Source organism: Quercus suber, unplaced genomic scaffold (assembly GCF_002906115.3).
Source record: "Quercus suber isolate HL8 unplaced genomic scaffold, Cork oak 2.0 scaffold_224, whole genome shotgun sequence".
Classification (NCBI taxonomy): Eukaryota; Viridiplantae; Streptophyta; class Magnoliopsida; order Fagales; family Fagaceae; genus Quercus; species Quercus suber.
The window spans coordinates 607,537-632,237 of NW_027069682.1; the positions used below are offsets into that span (position 1 = coordinate 607,537).

Below are 24,701 nucleotides of genomic sequence, written 5' to 3' on the forward strand. Positions count from 1 at the left end.
GGTGTCTCATCACATTTATATAGGAGTTTTACTCCAATATACACGGTATCGATACCTCTGTACCTTAGTTTTCCACGACACTCAGAGGTACACGTATCGTAGTCACTCCAGATGAGAATGACAATGATGGTGATAAAGATGATAATGACAATGATGGTGATAAAGATGATAATGAGGATAAGGATGTTAGCTCTTCTAGTGATGATGAGATGATGACCTCTTAGTGACTTACCCTTTATCATTTGTGACAAAAAGGGGGAGTAGTTTTGGATGATGAGAATAGTCTTTTATTTAGGGGGGAGAGTTCGCATAGGACATTTTTGTTAGGGGGAGTGTTTAGATTTTTGAGAGATGTAGTGAGGAATTTATGTACTTATCTTTTCTTTCTCTTTTGTTACATTATCCTCTAGTACATCGGTCTTGTGACCATTTATTTATGACATACATTGTATTTATTTTCATATATATATATATATGATAATGCATGTTGTTTTTCACCTATCTCTCCATGTGTTGTTTCTTTTCTTTCTTTATACACATGTTTCTTTATGTATGAAATCTTTATTTCTATTTCACACTAAAGATGCCTTGATGAATTTTGTTTAAAGCGTTTCAGAAAGATAGGTTCTTAAAGTCTACCATGCCATGAACTCTCTTCTTGCAAATTTTTTCGAGAGCTTGTGTTAGGGTTAGATTTGTTTGTATTCTAACAAGTGGTTATGAGTTTAGTGATTTAAGACTTCTCTCATGATTCATTTGTTTGTTATGGTTTTGTCACGGATTGCCAAAGGGGGAGATTGTTAGGACATGTGTGAGAATTGTTAGAGACATATGTCATGTAAATTGGCTAATCCTTTGACAAAATGCACTTTACTTGTAATTTGGTAGATCTAGGATGGGTTTAGTACTTCAAGGAACAAGAGTTCAAGTTTAGTGTTGAAGCCATACAAATTTGTCCAAGAAACAAGTGAGGAAGTGTTGTTCATTAAAACTCGACAAATAGCTTGACATAATCATATCTATCAAAGTTTAATGATGAAGCTCAATAGAAGCTGTATCTATCAAGGAGTACGAAATTAGAATTTATAGATCTGATTTCACGCATATCCATGGGTATATGTGTAGGGTTTCTTTTCTCACAACTCTAGACATATATAAGAACTATTTTAAGGGTCATCTCAAGCGATGCAAGGTGATGCAACTTGATGCAAAGTCATTGTGCATGCAAATTGTGATCAAAGACTGAATTTGCCCTAGTTCATCATTTTCTCTCTAGAAGCTACTGCGTCTTTGCGCCAAGAGTTTTGTGACCAAGGAGTTTTCTAATCTTCATTGCTGGTGTGTTAGTCACATACTAGGATCTGTGCATCATTGGTTAGTCACATACTAGGATTTGTACATTGAAATGAGAGATTGCTGCTACATTACAAGTCCAATTACGTATTGGGTTAAGCGTTTAACTGTAGGTTGCTATTAGGTACTGGAATTCCTTTTACTTGTAACTGCTTGTTTTGATCATAGTGAATTCTCTGGAGTAGTGACCTTAAATTTACCTAGTAGGGTTTTGCCTCAGTGGTTTCCCCCATTCATAAATAAATCACCTGTGTCAAATTTATTTTCTGCTACATTTAACTTAGTTGGCGATTTGTTTGTGCTACCATGCTATTGAATGTAATTGAATCTAATTAATTCACTTGGCTAATTAATTGATTAATTTACCAAAAGGGTCAATATATTCTTAGCCTATAATAATCTTCACTCTAATTCCACTTATGCCCAAGAAGTATGATCTCTTAATTAGTTTATACATATGTGTTCAAGGGAGAATAAGAGAGTGGCTTACACTCAGATACACACCATTTTCGTACCATACAAAATTTTGTATGTTTATCTCCTTATATATAACTGATTATCTAATTGGGCTAGCTTTCTGAGCCATTCCAATTGGGTTTCAGTATGTGGCTTAGAGTGGGATCAAAAGGGACAAATAAGACACTAGTTCCAATGGATTTTGGGCCTTTCTATCAACTCTTAACAAGCCCAAGAAGCCCAAAATTACCATTAGTTATATTTAATACTACTATATAAATATAATTGCACTCTAGGCCTAATTAATAAATTATTTCTCAAGACTTTATTATACATTCAACCCCTTCATTAAAATATTCATAATAATACAAAGTCATGAATGTTGACTGCCACTTTGAACATTACTACATTGTAATCTTTGAGCACCTGGTTTAATCATTTAAGTTATTCATCATATACTTATGAAATCCAATTTCATAAATATATACTTCAGTAACTTCTTACTAAAATGATTAAGCTTAACACTCTGAATAATCAAACCCATTAAACTTATCTCAATAAAATATTTTATATCTCCATTAAGAGATTATGAATTCCATCTTGAGAATATATGTTCCTTCAACATTAAATATGGCTGCCCAATATACTGAGATTTTGATCGTGATTTTAGATTTTACTCCTGATATATCAAAGCAACCTACAGTTAATGATCAAGTTCATTATTCTCTTAGAATTAAGAGTTCATGTAAATAGCATTCATGAGATTTATTATTCACTTAACAGTTGTTAGTAGAATAATAAATCTCACAGTGGTCTAGTTCAATATGTCTTAACACTTAAAACATATCAACATATTAACTAGAAGTCTCTACTTCCATGATCAAGACAAATCATCTTAGTTGATATGTTATAGTCTTCGTAGATGAAATGCCAAATTTCATCACTGATCACGAACTAAAATTCTGAGTTTACAAAAAACTTGTGATTTATATCTTTTTGTGACTAAATCACATAAATCACATACTATGCATCTCATAGACTATATGATAAATCCAATATTCATGTTACCATTAATTTAGATAATAATAAAACAACTTTATTAATCACAACATAATATTATATACAATGTCATACATAGCATCATACAATAGGATTTAAAGGGCACATGTCCTAACAATTAAAGCCAACACAATGTAGTTGGAAATCACAACTTTACAATATTCCTACAACTTCAGTTCATTTTCAATGTGGTCCATCCATCTACTTTCATGAGAGGTTTAACTGTTAAGTGTCCCAAAAGGATATAGTTTTGATGTTTTCAAATTTAAAAAATGATGTCATTTTTAGGACATTTAATGGAACAATATGACACAATATGATATATATATATATATATATCCAAATATCTTAAGTTTTTGACTATTACCTCAAGTGTATGTAACCCTCCTTCCCTCAATCCTATAGACTACACACTATTACAAATATAATTTGTTAGAGTCCTTAGTAATTCACTCTCTAATTCTCTTACTCACTCAATATGGTAGTTCTTCGAGGGAACTAGTCCTCCACTGATTCTTCGAGGGAATCAACCTCCAAGTTAGTCTCAATGAGAGCTAAGTAAATGTATTCTTATTATCCCTTCTGTTACAATCATTTCAGTCTTTATACTAGTTATTGTCTTACTGTTGGTACACCTTATTACAGCACACACTCCAACTAACAATGTACAATACTTTGATGCTTGCTCTAACTGATTTGCTCTAACTGATTTCGTACAAGTACCTACTGCACACAATTTCCTCAAAAACCACAGCAAAGTCCTCCAGCAAGGACTGCACCTCTGGTGGAAGAGGGTGCTGTACAGATGATTCCAGTGGCTGTTGTGACACAATTTACAGAAGCAGCCCCTTCTGATTTGATTGTTTAAGAAATTGATCTCCGTCTTGTATTACTGAACCTGTGGGCTTGATGCCTTGCAGCCACACCTTCGAACCTTGATGCAAGAACTCCATCTCCAATTGTTTAAAATCCCAACTGATCAGACCCAGTGTACTTAACCATTGGGTGCCTAAAACCACATCACAACCCCCCAATGTTAAAACATGTAGATCTACCAAGAAGTCTGTGCCTTGCATTTTGATCAACAAATCTTTACATTCACCCTTAGTTCTGATCAATTCCCATTAGCCACCCTAACCTCCAAAATCCTTGTAGTATCTATAGCCAATTGCAAGGTTTTAACCAACACAAAATCAAGAAAATTATGAGAACTTCCAGTATCCAAAAGTATCACAACCCAATGCCCTTTAATCTGATCCAAAACCCTCATAGTTCCTGGTGAAGGGCTGCCCAACAGAGCATATAAAGTAATATCAGCTTGATCTAACTGAAAGTCTGCAATATCCCCAACTTCGACAACTTCAACTTCATTAACCTCTTGCACTTCTTCTATCATGAATAGCTTCAGACCTTTACACTTGTGTCTGGGCTGCCATTTCTCATCACAATAGTAACAGAACCCCTTTTTTCTTCTTTCTTCCATTTGAGTTGAAGTAATCTTTTGTATAGGAACTCTTCCCGTTGGTTGTTCTTGCCAATTGCTTCTGCTAAACTCAGAAAATGGCCTATAGACCTTCTTGCAAGTGGACAAATATTCTTCCTGAATTTTAGCTAACCCAAAGGCAGCATTCAGAGTTCTTGGATTTTGCATCCTCACTGCCAATCTAACTTCATCTCTTAAACCACTCAAAAAACAACTAAGCTTGTGAGATTCAGATAAGTTTCTAATTCTGTTACTTAACATCTCGAATTGGCCCTTGTAAGCAGCCACAGTAGTAATCTGTTTTAACTTGGTTAAAGCTTCCATGGGATCATCATATGATGAAGGTCCAAATCTAACTTGAATGGCCCTGACAAAGGTCTCCCAAGAATCCAAAGATCTTTCACAGTCTTGGAACCATATCAATGCCTCATCATCAAGATGATAAGAAGCATTCAAGATCTTTTCTTCCTCAGGTATTTCATAGTAACGAAAAAATTGCACAGCCCTAAAGATCCAAGCAGAAGGATCACCACCACTAAATCTGGGAAATTCTAACCTAATAGGCCTAGGAATTAGAGCACCAACCTCAGGTCGTGGATGGCGCATAGGCTGTTGCAGCACCTCTGCTTCAGGACATCGATTTTCTTGGTGATGAGCTGTTCTTTCCCCTTGATTAACTGGTTGCTGTACTGCTGGTAACCTCTCTTCCATCATAGCTTGCATTCCTTTGAAATTGCTATCCAATTGTTCCAATCTTCTTGAAATAATCTCCATGGTAGAAGCATGATCATCCAATCTCTGTTGTACCAGCGAAACAGAGTCACTCAACAGAGAATATCTGGTTTCTTGCACCATGGCTGAACCGGCTCTGATACCAAATGGTAGAGTCCTTAGTAATTCACTCTCTAATTCTCTTACTCACTCAATATGGTAGTTCTTCGAGGGAACTAGTCCTCCACTGATTCTTCGAGGGAATCAACCTCCAAGTTAGTCTCAATGAGAGCTAAGTAAATGTATTCTTATTATCCCTTCTGTTACAATCATTTCAGTCTTTATACTAGTTATTGTCTTACTGTTGGTACTCCTTATTACAGCACACACTCCAACTAACAATGTACAATACTTTGATGCTTGCTCTAACTGATTTGCTCTAACTGATTTTGTACAAGTACCTACTGCACACAATTATCACAGCTATGATGTCTTGTACCTAACATTACCCTCCCCTTTTAAAGAACCTTGCCCACAAGGTGAGGGAATTGGTGCTGCAGCCTGTGAAGGAGCTCCCAAGTAGCATCATCTGGTGAAGAGCCATCCCACTGCACGAGAACCTCAGTAACCTGTCTCTGCCTCCTTAACTGGACTGATCTCTGCTGCAATATTGCAACTGGTTCTGGAGATAAGTGACCCTGGTCATCCACTGGTGGTAGTGTAGGAAGAGGAGAGATGTGCTGACCAAGCTTAGCCTTCAAGCATGAGACGTGAAAAACAGGGTGAATGCATGAAGTTGGAGGTAAGTCCAGCTTATAAGCAACAGAACCAATCTTCTGTAGAACTTGAAAAGGGCCAAAGAACTTAGGTGCCAATTTCCCAACCTTCTTTAATCGAATGGTCTGCTGTCTAAAGGGCTGCAACCTGAGGAAAACCCAATCCCCCACCTCAAAGTGTCTCTCCACTCTATGCTTGTCAGCCTGAAGTTTCATTCTGTCCTGAGCAGCAACTAAATTAGTCTTGAGAAGACTCAAAATCTGCTATCTATTCTGCAAATACTCCTCAACAACAATAGCCTTAGTGAGTCCAGGAATATAATCCAAAAGTGTGGGTGGTGGAAACCCATAAAGAGCTTCAAAGGGAGTAAGTTTAGTAGCTGTATGATAGTTGGTATTAAACCAAAACTCAGCTAGAGGCAACCACTCCACCCATTGCTTAGGTTTGTCTCCTGCAAAGGCTCTGAGAAACTGCTCAAGGCTTTTGTTGACCACCTCTGTCTGGCCATCAGATTGAGGGTGATAGGCAGATGACATAGCCAACTCAACCCCTTGCAATCGAAATAATTCCTCCCAAAACTTAGAAGTAAAGATAGGGTCCCTGTCACTAACTATAGAGGTAGGCATCCCATGTAACTTGAATATGTGTTGCATGAACAAAGAAGCAACCTTAGCAGTTGTATAGGGATAGGATAAAGGGATGAAATGAACAAACTTAGTAAGTCTATCCACTACCACAAGCACAACCTCCTGTTTTTGAGATTTGGGCAATCCTTCCACAAAATCCATACTGATAGAGGTCCAAGGAGTATGAGGAATAGCCAAGGGTTGTAAAAGACCAGCAGGCCTACTGGTTTCATGCTTGATTCTCTGGCATATATCACAGCATTTAATATAGTCCTTTAAGTCCTGTTTCATTCCCCACCGAAACCAATCTCTTTTGGCTCTATGAAACGTTTTCAAATAGCCTGAGTGCCCACCTAAAGGACTGTCATGCACCAAGCTCAACACTTAGACTTCAAACTGCAGTTTCTGCCCAGAAAAATTCTACCCTTGTAAAGCAACAACCCATTCTGCAAACTGAACCTGCCAGAAGCTTCAGAACTGCCAGCAATGGACTGCAAAATCTGTTGGACCTCTGCATCTCCATGATAACTAGCCTTAAGCTCTTCAATCCAAGTAGGAGTAGGAAAGGAAATGAGAAACAAACAGCTATTGGAATCAACTTGGAAGTCAATCCTCAGGTCGTGGATGGCGCATAGGCTGTTGTAGCACCTCTGCTTCAGGACATCGATTTTCTTGGTGATGAGTTGTTCTTTCCCCTTGACTAACTGGTTGTTGTACTGCTGGTAACCTCTCTTCCATCATAGATTGCATTCCTTTGAAATTGCTATCCAATTGTTCCAATCTTCTTGAAATAATCTCCATGGTAGAAGCATGATCATCCAATCTCTGTTGTACCAGCGAAACAGAGTCACTCAACAGAGAATATCTGGTTTCTTGCACCATGGCTGAACTGGCTCTGATACCAAATGTTAGAGTCCTTAGTAATTCACTCTCTATTCTCTTACTCACTCAATATGGTAGTTCTTCGAGGGAACTAGTCCTCCACTGATTCTTCGAGGGAATCAACCTCCAAGTTAGTCTCAATGAGAGCTAAGTCAATGTATTCTTATTATCCCTTCTGTTTCAATCATTTCAGTCTTTATACTAGTTATTGTCTTACTGTTGGTACACCTTATTACAGCACACACTCCAACTAACAATGTACAATACTTTGATGCTTGCTCTAACTGATTTGCTCTAAATGATTTCGTACAAGTACCTACTACACACAATTATCACAGCTATGATGTCTTGTACCTAACATAATTCCCTTGGGGGTGGCTCAGAGATGGTTCAAGAGGTTTTGAACCTAGAATTTTATGGATATCATGAGGTCTTAGGAATCACTTAACTAACCATTGACAACTACCACTTTTAGTAAAATGAAAATTATCCTTTTACTGGAGCAATTATGACCCACTTGCAAGTTGCAACCAGGTGAAGAAGTACTATGGACTAGATTTCAAAATGACAAGCTTAGAAAGGAAATCAATCCCCAAAAGAGAAAATAATATATATATATATATATGTGGAATGGAGGGATTTGGGCCCAAGTTCATCTGTTTTTTCTTTTCTTTTTCTTGATAATTTAAACCCATGTTTCTTTGTGTGCTAAAATTTGTATATTGAATGGTATTTTTTTAGTATTTAATACGGGGAGCTTTTAAGCATGTGATACTCTAAATTGTGTGGATTTTATTGTATTAGATTTTATAAATGTGTTCATAGGAGCACTTCATTCGACCAATCGAATATTGTAGATCAAACCTGATTGCAGATTTTAAAACTCAACCCATCATCCAAACTACAAGGATTTAGTGCTACTTTTGCCACACTATAAAAAGAGACTATAAGGAGTGAACTTTAATAGAGAGAGAAGGGCCTCCTATTTTGTATTTAGGGTTTCTGTACTCGGAACTCTTTCATGCCTTCTAACGGTGATATTCCTTGAAGAAACTCAAAGTTTAGTGTTGTAGAAGTTGCTACCTCATCCATAAAACATAGTTGCTAGAAATCTAAATCTTCAAGTGTGATATTGGAGACATGGACTAGAGGTTCATGTTAGGAGCACATCCATATCAAAGAAGTTTGTGGATTTTGGAGTTGAATTTGGTAAATTTATTTAAGTTTAAGAAGAAATAAGGTTACTTAATATGTAAACTTCTATTTGATAGTGGATCTATTCATCTTGGGATTGATAAGGTCAAGTTTCTCCAAGTTTTTATTATGGAACTAGTTTGTTTCTCTAATTTTCCGAAGTCATCATATTTTGTGTTCCTTTATATTTTTTATATGCATGATTTTGATGATTGTTAAATTAACCTAAGGTTGTTTATAATAAATCTAATTAATAACTTGGCCTTAAAACTAGTTAATAATTGCTTTGACAGAGGTCTAAAACCAACATATTTTTAGCTATTTAACTTTGTTAATAGAAGGAAATTATAAAACTTTACACATTTTAGTGTCTTTTTTTAAATGATATCCATATATTTAAGTACTATTTTTATTAAATTTTTTATAATTTAAATTTCACAATGATTACTCTAAAAAAAAATTCTTGAAGGTGCGCCCCTAGATAACCTAGACCTTACTATTCGTGTGATTCATTCAAAGTCCTCTTTTAGGAGTAAAAATGTGTTTCCGCCAACTTTCTTTAAAGACGTTATTTTTCCAAGAACTTCCCCACTTCCTTCGCTATAATGTTTTTATAGAAAATAATGGCCAGTGGGTGTAAATTGAAAAAGTTTAGGACCACATAATTTTTCATAACTTTTTGCCACAACTATGACATGGCAGAGTATGATTGGTAAAGAAAAAATAGTAGGTCCATATGTAGGTGATAGTTAATCACTCACAATCTGCCACATTAGAGTTATGACAAAAAAGTTGTGAAATAGTTTATGGTCCTAGAACTACTTGTGTAAATTTCAATTTTAAAACATTGGACTTGACCTGACCTTAATGCGGACAAAAAAATTGAATGTGAGATGTAGCGATAGGTTTAAAGATTGTCAACAACTTTGTAACTTTGTGGTTTAGCAACCAAAAAAAAAAAAAAAAAATTTAGGACCACATAATTTTTCATAACTTTTTGCCACAACTATGACATGGCAGAGTATGATTGGTAAAGAAAAAATAGTAGGTCCATATGTAGGTGATAGTTAATCACTCACAATCTGCCACATTAGAGTTATGACAAAAAAGTTGTGAAATAGTTTATGGTCCTAGAACTACTTGTGTAAATTTCAATTTTAAAACATTGGACTTGACCTGACCTTAATGCGGACAAAAAAATTGAATGTGAGATGTAGCGATAGGTTTAAAGATTGTCAACAACTTTGTAACTTTGTGGTTTAGCAACCAAAAAAAAAAAAAAAAAAAGAAGTAAATGTACTTTTGTCCCTACATTTTGCACTTTTTCATTTTGGTCCATACATTTTGTTTTTACCACTTTTGATCCCTAAACCAATTAACGCCTGACATTTAGGTCGTTTCCGTCACCCAACTAATAGCAAAAGCTGACGTGGCTGATGGTAGAATAAAAAAAATAATATAATCACACATTAATTAATTAAATTATAAAAATATTGAAATAAATTATAAAAAAAGAAAAGAAAAAAAAAACTCATTAGTTTTTGGGAAGAACATGAAGAAAATAAGAACTCGAACCCAAATCAAAGAACTTAAGAACACAAACCTAAACACAAAATTTTCTTTCTAGCCGAACCCAAACCTAGAAATTTTCTTTCTACCCAAATACAGAAAAAATCTAGCCACCACCTCCATCGATCAAACCCAGCCAACAAACATAAACATAAACCCAACTAATAAACTTAAACATAAACTCATAAATTTTCTTTCCACCCGAACCCAAACCCAGAAATTTTCTTCCTACCCCAGCCACCACCTTCACCAATAAAAAAACCACCACCCACCATCACAGCCACCACAACCCACCATCCCAATTGCCATAACCAATCCCAACTCGGTCTCAACGCCAGCCATCTCGATCTCTACCCACCCACCCTAATCCAACCTCAACCCCAACCACCTCGACTCAAGCCACCCCAGCCAGCTTATAACCCACCCACCCCAACCCAACCTCAAACCCAGCCACCCTGAACTCAACCCCAGCCACCCCGACTCAAGCCACCCCAGTCGGTCTCAACCCACCCACCCCAGACCAACCTTAACCCATCCACCCTAACCACCACCCACCACAGCCATCACGAGCCATTGCTCCACCAGTTACCATGAGAGTGAGAAACACAAATGCGAGAGAGAGAGAGAGAGAGAGAGAAGAAAAACTAATTTAATAAAGTGAGAAGGAAGAGAAAATAATTTGAACCCATTTTGTGATCTCTTCCTAGAAGTGATCATTGAGTCAAGATACTTTTTAGATCTTAATTTTAGTAATTTTTGGATTTGATTCTTTTTTTTTTATTTAGTTAAAATTAATAAATTAATTTTTTAAATTTGTATGCTGACGTGGCATTATATTTTGTGTGATTATATTGTTTTTGTTAGGACATATGCTAGGAACATATGTTAATATTTTATGTAGTTGGCTAATCCTTTGACAAAACGCACTTTACTTATATTTGGGTAGATCTAGGGTGTATTTAATACTTTAAGGAACAAGAGTTCAAGTCTAGTATTGAACCCATGCAAATCTATCCAAGAAATAAATGAAGAAGTGCTGATTTTTTAAAGCTCGATAGCTGCTCGACACCTCTCGACAACTACGCTATCTATAATTATTTTTAAAGAATCAATCATAATTAAATTAATCATAATTGTACATGATCAATCATAATTCTGGGAATGTATTCCACCCGCTAAAATATATGTTCGTATCGATCTTACAATTTGGTAGTTGATTAAGCATATGAGATGTCATTTTCTTCTTGTATAAAACTTAGATACAGTATTTTAGGTGTTGTTCCTTAGGTTTCCCTCTTATGATTTTGTCATGTGTGTTAAGGACATATTTATGTAATTGGCTAATCTTTGACAAAATTACTTTACTTGTAATTTGGTAGATCTAGGATGGGTTTAGTACTTAAAGAAATATGTTGTTCAAGTATAGTAATAAAGCCATGAAGATTGGACCAAGAAACAAGTGAAGAGAAGCTGTTCATTAAAGCTAGACAAATAGCTCGATAGCTGCCGATAGATAGCTATTTATCAAAATTTAATGAGTCTCGACTGCTCTCGACAGATAGCTATCTATTGTGGTCTCGATAGCTGTTGACAGATAGCTATCTATGAGAATTACAAAATCAAAATTTTCAGATCTGATTTTCGGTCCATGTTGACATATATGTATAGGGTTTCTTTTCTCACAACCCTAGATATATATAAGACTTATTTTAAAGGCCGTCACATATCAGAAAAAAAAGAAAAAAAAAAAAAGAAAAAGAAAAAAAAAAAAGGAGAACACATGCAAAAAGTTACCAATGCCTTATTCTCTCTAAAAGAAGCTACTGCGTCTTTGCACCTTAGAGTTTTGTAACCAAGTGCTTCTTGATCTTCATTGTTGATGAAGTGAAATTTGTAGCCAACATCTTCTTTAAGTTGGTGAGTTAGTCACGTACTAGGAGCCATGCATCTTTGGTTAGTCACGTACTGGAATCCATGCAAAAATGGTGGCGTTGATATATTGAAGAGTTTAAAGGTTCTGAAGCGATAAAAGGTTTCTACTATAAGTTCATCTACGAGAATTGTAGAGTTTAGGGACAAAGGTTTTGTATTAGATCTGAAACGTTTCTTTATTATAGTGGATTACTTTTCGGGAAGGTTTCCTCCCAGGTTTTTTACTGTGAAACTAGTTCGTTTTATTGGTTTTCATGGGTCATCTTATCTTGTCTTATTTACTTTTCCGTTGTGCATGATTTTGACATGATATTGATGTTTGTTTTTTTTTTTTAACAAGTTTTATTCATAATAAATCTAATTAACAACTTGGGTTTAAAACTTGTTAATTCTATCAACCGGGGTCTAAATTTCCCAACAAGTAGTATTAGAGCGGGTACACTCTGATTGGATTAATTTCCTGAGTGTGATCCTTGACCCCTGTTGTCATGGATCATGAAAAATCTCTTTTGATTCCTCTTTTATTTGATGGCACTAATTATGTGTATTGGAAAGTTCGTATGAAAGCTTTTCACAGGCTCTAGGTGAACAGGTATGGCAACCTGTTGAAGTTGGCTGGATTAAGCCAAAGGAAGCGCCGGTAGATTGGGATGAAGTAATAATCATAGCGGCAAATTTCAACAGTTAGGCCTTGAATGCTTTGTTTTGTGGGATGACCAATGAGGAATTCAAGAAAATATCATCCACGGAAGTTGTTAAGGAAGCATGGACCATTCTTGAGACCACCTATGAAGGTACCCAGGCAGTAAAGACTGTGAAGCTTCAACAACTCACTAGTAGTTTTGAAGAAATAAGGATGGAGGACCATGAGACCTTTGATGAGTTCTATACTAAACTCAAGGATATTGTGAATTCTACCTTCAATCTTGGAGAATCTATTGCAGAATCCAAAATTGTTAGGAAAATCCTTGGGCCCTTACCTGAATGATTCCAGGCCAAGATCATTGCCATTGAAGAAGTGAAACACATTGATCAACTTCCTTTGACTGAACTTGTAAGGAACCTTTAAACCTATGAGATGGGATTAGGCTCAATGGGAAAATGTGGAAAGAGTAAAAACTTGGCTCTTAAAGGTATAGAGGAAGAGATTGAAGACTCTGAAGATGAAGATGAAAGTGAAGATAAAGATAAAGATGATGATTAGGATGAGGATCTAACCTTCATAGTAGATGAGATTATCAAGCTTCTTCCATTTGGAAAAAGGATAAGTACAAACCTCCTAGGAAATCTAAATCCTCTAGAAAGTGTAAGAATAAGAAACCCCATATCTTGTGCCATGAGTGTAAAGGTTTTGGTCATATGAGGATAGAGTACTTAAACTATCTTATGAAGGAAAAGACCAAGAATTCAAAAGATAAAAGGTTGGTTGCTACTTGGAATGATACTAAGGATGACTCTTTCGATGAGTATATGGATGAATGTGGTCACTTTATAGCTTTCATTGTCACAACCGATAAGGTGATTGTGGAAAGTGCTAGTGATAGTGAGAATTCTTCTGATGATGAAGTACCCAAGAAGATGACCCCTTAGGAAGCCTATGATAAGCTATGCGTTGAATTCATAAAATCTAAAAAGACTTCTCATCTTTGTAGAAAAGAGCTTAATGAGGTAAAAACTAAAAAAGTTGATCTGTTAGTCAAGCTAGATAAGACTACAAGGTTAGTTAAGACTCATGTTGTGGAGAACACCTCATCAGAAGAGAAGGTCAAGAATCTCGAGGCTGAGCTTAGTCAAGCTAGAACTCAAATGGAGAGAATGTTTAGTGTAAAGCTTGATAAAGTATTGAGTACTCAAAAACGTAGTTCTGATAAGACAAGCTTAGGATATGTTGTTTCCTCCGGCCCCTCCTCTTCCACGGCTTCTAGATCAAAGACTGTCTTTGTGCCCTAATCTGAGAAAGGTGATAAAGGTATGAAATCCAAAACTGATTTGGCTAATTCTAAATCCTTTGTTAGACCTCATGTTCGTCATCATTGTGGTGTTTCTAGACACATTCGTCCTAATTACTTTTAGTTGTATCCTCAAAAGCAAGTGTCCAAACAGTTACAGGTTTCCTTTCAAAGACCAACACTTTTGTTTGGAGAGTTATTAAAAGTTTTGAGCTTTTTAACTCAATTTCAGGAGAATTTTAATTCTTCTATGCCCTTTAGTAGACATACTAGGACATGTGCATTTTCATCTTCAAGGCCAAAGACTTGTGCTGTGTGGGTGAGAAATGAGTCTAAGACTTAATTGTCTTTTCTGTTTGTCCTCTACTTTAACTCTTTCTATCTATAGTAGGACTCTCTTTGCTTGATTTCTTATATGCTTTTGGAATCATGCTTTCATGCATCTACATCTTTCTTTCATACTTTCATGTTTTTTGTCTATTTTTGTTTGGTTGTTTAGTCTTTATTTTGTTTATTTTTCAAAATAAAAAGAGAAAAATCAGAAAAATGCAAAAACAGTGTGTGTTTGTGTATATTGGTACTTGTGTACCTTGGATAGCCATTGAAACAAAATTTTCTAAATTTTGTATCTTTTGTAGCTTAGATAAGCATCTCTATGCATAATTAAGAAAGTTAGCTTTGTGGCTCGTGTTAGTGATGAGTAAGGTTAAGTGATCTATTGCACTTAACACTCATATCACTCTTTTTGATGAGAAGGACTAAAAAATCCTAAGAGAAAGAAATAAATAAGCATCTCACCACTGTTACCTGCCAATCATGAAATGACATCGGTATGCTTGGACATATCAAAAGTGTAATGTCAAAAAGTTTAACATAATTGGGTATTTCTTTTCTCTCTCTTATATGCCCATGCATGATATGCTTAATAAAAGAAAAATATGCAAAGAAAAATTAAAGCAAAAGAAACAAAATGCTTTATATATGATTGCAAGCATGTATTTTAGAAGATGTGGGAGTTATAGGATATACCTCAAAAGTGGTAGTCCCCAACAAATTGTCATAACATAGAGCTGGGGTACAATATGCGTGTGCACGGTAAGATGGGAGTAGACAATTTTGTGGTGCTACAAAATAAGTGAGAAAATTAAAGTTTTAGTGTATACAATTTAGTGTGGCAGTTAAAATAATAAATAAATAAATAAAAGAGGAAGATGTTTTATGGGCCTCTTGGAGATTGAAGAGATAAGTTCAAGTGGGTTTTTAAACTCCAGCCCACTACCCCACTAAGCCCATATCTTTGATGTGTTGAATATAAGGTAGAGGAAAAGATAATTAGGGTTTTGATAAGGAGGGATTCATCACTAAGGAGGCTAGGAGGTAGGGGTGTGCAGAAAACCGACCGACCTGCCAAACTTTACCCGACCGAACCCGATTCGCTGAGTTGGGTCCGTTTTTAAGGCTTGGTGCCAGGAGGTGTACTCTCTACTTGGAGTTAATTAAAAAGGCAACCAAAGAATGCTAGGTATGATTTCCCATTTGTTAGAATCAAAGAATTAAAAAGTTAGAACCTTATCAGGGAATCGGTAGTGATGGGTACATTGTTTAAAAAGGGATTGTTTAAACATAAAAGCCATGTACATAATCAAACTGTGTAACCCGTGGCTTTACTCTAGCAAGTTTCGTAATCCATGGCTTTATCTAGATACACATAGTGGGCAACCTAGGATTTAATATACATATAACCAAAAGGAGAAGTAAAGCCATATACATAACCTTTTTCAGTTTATGGCTTGTAAACAATCCCCTTTTAAACAATCTACCCATCACTACCGATTCCATGATAAGGTTCTAACTTTTTAATTCTTTGATTCTAACAAATGAGAAATCATACCTGGAATTCTTTGGTTGTCTCTTTAATTAACTCCAAGGAGAGAGTACACCTCCTAGCCTCTTTTGTGATGAATCCCTTCTTATCAAAACCCTAATTATCTTTTCCTCTACCTTATATTCAACATATTAAAGATGTGGGCTTAGTGGGGTAGTAGGCTGGAGTTTAAAAACTCACTTGAACTTATCTCTTCAGTCTCCAAGAGGCCCATAAAACATCTTCCTCTTTTATTTATTTATTTATTATTTTAACTACCACACTAAATTGTATGCACTAAAACGTTAATTTTCTCACCTATTTTGTAGCACCACAAAATTGTCTGCTTCCATCTTACCGTGCACACGCATATTGTAACCCAACTCTATAATAATAATGCTGATGACAGTGATGATTATAAAATCAAATCGGGGTATTACAACATGTGTTAATGTATGATCACTAAACTGTCTTAACTTGTTTTCGAAATATAAAATTGGTTAGACTTGTTTAGTGTGTGTGTGTGTGTGTGTTTTTGGATCTATGTGCTTAACATTTTTCTTGATTAAGAGATGTTTTTAAGAGCTCAAAATGTTGTTTGGATCCTTAGTTGAGTTGCATGTTTGATTGCATTCATGTTTGTGTTTTTCTCTTCTTTGAAAAGCTGTTTTTAAGTAATCTTGATTGCTCATCGACACCTTTTGACAGCTAAGCTATCTATCGTGCTCTTCAACTTCTTTTTATCACAATCTCGATAGCTTCTCTATCCATCGAGAAAGTTACTGTCTGCTTGATAGATTCTCGACAGAGTCTCGATCCGTCGAGGTTGGCTCGATAGCATCTCGACAGCTCTCGATCCATCGAGATTCTCTTGCATACATTGTTTTCACATGTTTTGCATCTTTCTATTATCTTGTCATCCATAGCATCTTATTTTATTACATTCATGCATTAATATGGATTCCTTGTGCCCCCTCCCCCTTGATCTTCTTTGATCATCTTTATGTTTCTTGGGTGAAGTTTTATAGCTTCTCATACCCTTTGTCAATCATGACAATAAGGGGGAGAAATTGTGGGGAATTTGTGGTTTCTTTTTAAGATTCTACAAGTTAGGAGGAGAAATACATACTCCTGTAAGGGAGAGTTGTGTTTCATCTTGTTAGGGGGAGTGTTTACCTCCTTGTTGTTGTAGGAGCTTCTTTTAACTTCTTCTTCTTGTACACCAGTCTTGTGACCATGTTTACATACATTGTGCTTATCTTTGATATATAAATATATATATATATATATATGTGATGATGTATGTTTTCTTCACCTACCTCTATATGTATTGTTTCTTTTCTCTCTTTATACACGTATTTCTTTAAGTGTATGCAATCTTTTATTTCTGTTTCACACTAAGATGCCTTGATAAGTTTTGTTTAAAGTGTTTCAGAAATACAGGTTATCAAAGTCTACTTGCCATAAACTCTCTTCTTACAAAATTTTCAAGAGTTTGTGTTATGATATATTTTATTGTATTCAATAAGTGAATATGAGTTAAGTGATTTATGACTTCTCTCATATGTTCATTTGTTTATTGTGGTTTTGTCACGGATTACCAAAGGAGGAGATTGTTAAGGACATATTTTATGTAATTGGCTAATCATTTAACAAAACACACTTTACTTGTAATTTAGTAAATCTAGGATGGGTTTAGTACTTCATGAAACATGTTGTTCAAATCTAGTATTAAAGTCATGAAGATTAGACCAAGAAACAAGTGAGGAGAAGCTGTTCATTAAAACTAGACAAACAACTCGACAGCTGCTATCTATCAAGGATTAATGAGTCTCGACAGGTCTCGACAAATAGCTATCTATCGAGGTCTCGACAGCTGTTGACAGATAGCTATCTATCGAGAATTACAAAATTAAAATTTTCAAATCTGATTTTCGGCCCATGCTGACATGTGTGTGTAGGGTTTCTTTTCTCACAACCCTAGACATATATAAGGCTTATTTTAAAGGCCGTCACATATGAGGGGGAAAAAAAAAAGAGAATACATGCAAAAAGTGACCGATGCCTTATTCTTTCTAAAAGAAGCTACTGCATCTGTGCCTTAGGGTTTTGTAACCAAGTGCTTCTTGATCTTCATTGTTGATGAAGTGAAGAACTTTGCAGCCAACATTTTCTTCAAGTTGGTGAGTTAGTCACATACCGAGAGTCGTGCATCTTTGGTTAGTCACGTATTAGAATCCATGCAGAAAGGGTGGCATTCATATATTAAAGACTTCAGAGGTTCTGAAGCGGTAGAAGTTTTCTATTGTAAGTTCATCTACGAGGATTGTAGAGTCTAGGGACAAAAGTTTTGTACTAGATCTGAAACTTTTCTTTACTATAGTGGATTGCTTTTCAGGAAGGCTTTCCCTAGGTTTTTTTTACTGTCAAACTAGTTTGTTTCATTGGTTTTTCTGGGTCATTATATCTTGTCTTATTTACTTTTCCGCTGTGCATGATTTTGACATGATATTGATGTTTGTTTGTTTTAACAAGTTTTACTCATAATAAATCTAATATTAACAACTTGGGTTTAAAACCTGTTAATTCTATCAACCAGAGTCTAAATTTCTCAACAATGTAGAATGTATTTTTTAATTAAGTAGCCACATAGTAGAATCTTAAAAAATGAATCTAAGAAACAACATATAAGTACTGTAACTAAGTCTTAGCTTTTCGTCTTTAAGACATTCAAAAGTCAAAGTTACGATTTTCCCCTTATGTCATAGAATGATAGTTTAACCCTTGGAGAGATTAAACGGATGTAAGAGATCACAATCTCAGCCCAATTGTTTCAATTTAAGGCCAAATCTATGTGAATATGTGAGACCTTGTTCAAAATGGAGACTCAAAGGTTATCATCCCTCCTAGGTCAAGAGCTATACATTTGGATTCACCATCTATTTTAATTTATGGAAAAACAAATAGAAAACCTCATAATAAAATAAATTCCTCATTTTGTAGTTTGAATAAAAAATTATGAAATTATATTTGATGAAAATTAAAAGAAATACACCGCCATGGTCCTTGATATGATCTAATAAAATATAGGACTTTGATTTCTAATTATATTCTAAAAAATAAAAAGTATATGTAATAAGATCTAATTTATGAATCATTGATTTAAGATCGAAGGTTAAGTTATGAAATAGTAAGTTGTTAGACACCTACTCTGTCTAACAAACTGGTCTTTTAGAATTTAGTAGCAATAATTCATGTCATGCAATCAAAGCATCCAAATGAGCTAGAGCAACAAAGCAGCATGTCAACAAGTGAAAAATGGATCAAGAAATTTAGATTTTGGAAAAGGTTTTGAGAATCAAAGTATGATTATCCCTCTCCACCGTATAGTCCACATCAAAATCAAAGGGGCACTTTTCGGAAATGCATATCTGTATTGTCTTCAAAACTCCATTACGTTTTTTTTAGTTAATCTTACAATATGATGATTTGAACCCAAGAAAAACTAAAGGAAGAACCACAGTTGTATATGAATTGAACAAAAGAAGAAAGAGCCCTGTGTATTGTTACTATTGTACCGTTGCTCACTATAGGAATTCTACCTGCACTGAACTCCCCCATCTCATTACTGAAGATATACCCTACAGTATCTTCAGTTCTTCTTTTCCTTGCTTCTTATTGATGCAATCATGCAAGTTGAGTGAGTCGTTTAAAAGTTAAAACTCTTGGTCTGGGGCTGGCCACTGGAATGGTGGTTTAGCAAATCATTCATAATACCTTTTATTTCTTACGTCTTTAACTGTAAAATCAACAAATGATTGGTTGAATACTGATTCGGCATTCAAAGAATTAAAGAAGCAAAAAATACAGAAAAAGTAACCAAAAAATTGACCTACCAAAATCATTAGGACCCAACTTCGGAATCCTCATTTTCATTTTATTAGTTTTTTTTTCCTTTAAATTTTGTTATCCGAAACTATGTTCATATATATATATATATATTATAAAAAAAGGGTTTTCTTAATTTTAACTATGGAATTCAAACTTTTTAATTATAACAAAATTTAAATACAATATTTTAGACGATGTTTCTTAATTCAACTAATCGCATTAATATCTCTTTGTTTTTCTATTTTTACTCTATTTTTCCCTGGGTTGCGTTAGAAAACTCGGCCCACGAGAAAAACCTCAGAACCCAACCTCTCTAGCTCAGCAGAACTGAACCGCCACAAAGCAGCTGGAACGTATTGTTCCTTATTGTTACCTATGGTGGCTATCAAATTTGAGAGAACACAATGAAAATAATAACTGGATTGTTTGGAGGTATCCAGCCTCCTTAGTATTCACTTTTATAGATAATTCAGATGCCTTCATTTGAAAATACTTCAGCAAATTAAATACAATATGGATAAGTACTGAGCAACCCAAAATAAAAAGGACCACTAAAACTCAACTTCTAAAGATTCGGACTACTACTTAACAACCGTAACGTTAACAACAACGTTCTAATCAAATTTACTAATTTGACTCAAACATGACTTTTATTGAAATCAAATAAATAACAAACAATCACATAACATCAAAAACACAACTCCTGTTCCTCACGTTTCTCATACCAGCGAACAACTTCCTGCACGTGACAGCAGCCCTCCACGGATCTGCTTCACGTGGTCGAGGAACCACTGGACACTGATACAAAATGAACCCACTGCCTCACATGAGCACCATTAGTGTCTCTCTCCAAACTCGATCTGATAAAGCCCTAAGATTTAGAATTCCAAGTTGAGATTTCAACACAGATAGTGGTGACACCAGGATTTTTGTCCAGGATGTTCCTATTCCACTTTGATAAAATTTCGAGTCATTTCAGTCTATTTCAGGTGTTTCGGGATGTTTTGGTAAATACCAACCGAAATTCAAGATTTAGACTTTAAAATATATATATATATATTCTTAAAACCAAAACAAATTTGCATTCTGTACATCGAAAAACCTCAAAAGAAAAAAAAAAAAAAAAGCAATAAAATGAACAAAGGTACATTAGACTTTAAAATATATATATATATATTCTTAAAACCAAAACAAATTTGCATTCTGTACATCGAAAAACCTCAAAAGAAAAAAAAAAAAAAAAGCAATAAAATGAACAAAGGTACCTGTACAATAAACTATAAATTCATTTGAAATATTAATAAAATTATTAATTATTATTTTTTAGTTGTTTCATAAATTTGTTTGTCTTTTATAAACTATAATTTGTTGTATTGTTGTTTCATTAGTTATTAAATTATTTATTATTTTTTAGCCTAACATAATTTAATTTGTTTAAAAGGTATGAACTTTCAGGCTCAAGGACACTTATCAGTTTATCAATGAGAATTCTGAGTGGTTGAAAGAAGACAAGCAGGAGCGAGTAAGAGAGAGAATGGAAGCTGGGTACTGCAATGAACCACCAAGATTAAGTGAGGAAGAAGATGAGTTAGGACACAGTGTTAAGACAGTTTAGTGAGCATACATTAGCACATGTAAACACTTGTGATGGCCAAATCACATTGTACCTGCACATGTATCAAAAGTAGCAAAGAATATTGCGTGCTGTGTATGAAAAACATCGCAAGATTGCATATGTGTATACATGTGATGACGATCTGAGATATGAGAAAATAACTTTAACTCACACACAATCATAACTATTTGATGGGGACAATCACCTCTGAGGTACATCCTATAACTCCCACATCTCCTAGAATACACGCTTGTAACCATATTTAAAGCATTTTTAATCTTTTTGCTTTTTATTTTCTTTGCATATTTTCTATTATTTTAGCATACCATACATGGGCATATAAAAGAGAGAAAAGAAATACCCAAGATGTTAAGCATTTGACACTGCATTTTTGCTATGCCGAAACATACGGGTGTCTTTAACACTGCACTTTTGCTATACCGAAGCATACAGGTGTTATATTATGATTTGCGAGCAACAGTGGTGAGATGATTATTTATGCATTTCTTATAGAATTTTCTAGTCCTACCTGTCAAAAAGAGTGATATAAGTGTTAAGTTTTAAGAGATAACTTAATCTTACTCATCACAAATAAGAGCCACAAAGCTCACTTACTTAGTTGTGTATGGAGATGCTCATCTAAGCTACAAGAGATACAAAGTTTAGAAAACTCTGTTTTATTGGCCATCCAAGGTACACAAGTACCAAAGTATACAACACATACACTGTTTTTGTAATTTTCTAATTTTTTCAATTTTTTTTATTTTTTATTTTTATATAAAAAACAAAATAAACAAAACTGAAAGTAAACACACAAAAACATGTTAAACAAAGCAAAACATAAAACTAGATTGACTCAACAAAAATGCAAAATACATAAGCAATGCAACAAACAAGAAAAACAAGAAAAGAGAAGAAAGTGATGAAATCACTTAGAGTCCTTTTTCTTCCACACCTTAGAAGAACCTTTCCTTTGATTAAACCCTTGAACCGGTAATGAGGGGGAAGAATTGAAACCGTTCAAGTTCGAAAGGAACATGAGGGCTTTAAGAAGATCACCAAGAGGAGCAAGAGAGGATTGAAGCTGATTTTGGCTACAAGACGCGATCATGCCATTGCTTTGTTGAGTGGCTAGCCACTTATAGCAATTTGGTCGAGAATGACCGGCAGCTCCACAATGATGACAGAGATGCTGCTTCTTTTGTTTAGGATACTAAGAGTTAGCCTTCTTAGCCCTAGGGTTTTTAACATCTTTCTTATCTTGTTTAGGGGGTGCTCCTAAGATAGATTTACCCTTGTCTAAGTTCTCACTAGCTAATTCAGTTTTATCATCAGTGTTCTCAATATCAGTGTTATTAGCAAGAGAAACAAAAACAGTAGCACTAGTAAAAGCAATATGAGATGAAGAAAGACCATACCCTAAACCTGTTTGATTCGAAGCAGATTTCTAGATGCTGAGCATCTCATCAAGCTTTGCACTTGAAGTCCTCTCCAATTGAGCTCTGACTTGAAACAGTCTGCTTCAAGCTTCTTGGTCTTCTCAGCCAAGAATTTGTTCTCAAACCTTAGTGCTTCAATAGTTTGATTCACCTCATCAAACTTTGTGGACAACTCATCACGATCAAGTTCCACATCACTGGGCTTCTTGGTGGCCAGCCTATACAATTTCTCATGCTTCTCAGAGAGCATGTAAAGCTTCTCATAGGCTGAATGGACATCATCTTGATCATCCATCTTCTAGAATTTAGACTCCACCAATTCTTCTTCTTCGTCCACTTCTTCAACAATCCCTTTAGTAGGATTGACTATGGCAGTGAAGGCATTTAAGATTCTGTCATCTTTATTGTCAGAATCATCTTCAAGCTTAGTGTCACTCAAGGTTGCAGCAAGTGCCTTACTCTTCCCAATACTCTTGAGATATGTAGGGCATTCATACTTCATGTGACCAAAACCATGACATTCAAAACATTTTGGTCCTGCCGGAATAGTGTACTGACCGCCATCCTTAGCATCTTTCTTCCCTTTGTCTTGGCTCTTACACTAAGAAGAACTGGATTGTCTGCGGTCCTTGTCGAAGCTCCTCCCATTGGCATTCTTCACAAACTTCTTGAACTGCCTTGTAATGTAGGACTTCATCTTGGAATCTTCATCATCTAAAGAATCATCTGTGTCATTGCTCTTTGCCTTCAAGGCCATGCTCTTGCCTTTACCCGACTTGCCAATCCTAGATAATCCTATCTCGTAGGTCTGCAAGTTTCCAACCAGCTTAGTTAAAGGAATCTTGCCAATGTCCTTTGATTCCTCTATAGCAGTAATCTTCGCATAGAATCTCTTGGGTAGAGATCTGAGCACCTTCCTTACAATCTTGGGTTCAGGGATGGTTTTCCCAAGATTGAAGGCTGAGTTTACTATGTTCTTGAGCTTGGCATAGAACTCATCAAGCGACTCATTCTCCTCCATCTTTATTTCTTCAAAGCTTGTAGTGAGCATTTGAAGCTTTGAATCCTTGATAGCCTTTGTACCCTTATAGGTTGTCTAGAGGATGGTCCATGCTTCCTTTGCAGTTTCAGTAGAGGATATCTTCTTGAACTCCTCATTGGTGACTGCACTGAATAGGGCATTCAATGCTCTGCTGTTGAAGTTTTCCGCCTTGATCTTGGTGTCATCCCAATCGGCCGGCTCTTCTTTTGGCTTGGTCCAGCCAATCTCTACAGCTTGCCACACCTTCTCCTCTAAAGACTGTAAGAAAGCTCTCATGCGTACTTTCTAGTATGCATAGTTAGTGTCATCAAATAAAGGAGGTATGATTAATGACTGTCCTCTATCCATGACAAACAGGGGTCAATGGATCAACACAGTAAAGATTAAACCTACTCAGAGTGTGCTTGCTCTGATACCACTTGATAGGCCACAAACTGAATGACCCCTTGTGATTAAACCAATTAATTAATTAGTCAAGTTATTAATCAATCAATTTATCATGCAAACACATGGAAGCACAAACAAATCGCCAAAAACTAAATATGCAGCGGAAATTAAAAGACATGGTGATTTGTTTACGAATGGGGAAAACCCTTGCGGAAAAAACCCCACCGGGTGACTTTTAGGTCACCACTCCTGAAACTCCACTATTATCAAATCAAGCAGCTACAAGTAAAGGAGTTCCAAGTACCTTACCAACCTACAGTTGAACCCTTACCCTAATACCCAATTGAACTTGATCTGTAGTGACAGTTCCTCCTTTTGATGCACGACTCCCAAGTACATGACTAACCAATGCGTGGATCCCAGTACGCGACTTCAAACACCAACTTAGAAGGAGAGGTTGGCTACAAAGTTC

General features: G+C 35.5%; 1 protein-coding gene across 1 annotated transcript; it reads right to left on the minus strand.

Annotated features, from left to right (window-relative positions):
* Positions 1–6,102: 6,102 nt before the first annotated feature.
* On the minus strand, positions 6,103–23,821 carry LOC136070305 (uncharacterized). The gene is made up of 4 exons (XM_065780097.1): positions 23,466–23,821; positions 7,300–7,360; positions 6,925–7,196; positions 6,103–6,826 (listed from the first exon to the last, which is right to left on the minus strand). The coding sequence occupies exons 1-4, from the start codon at positions 23,819–23,821 to the stop codon at positions 6,103–6,105; spliced, it is 1,413 nt and encodes a 470-aa protein (XP_065636169.1).
* Between the last annotated feature and the right edge of the window lie 880 nt (positions 23,822–24,701).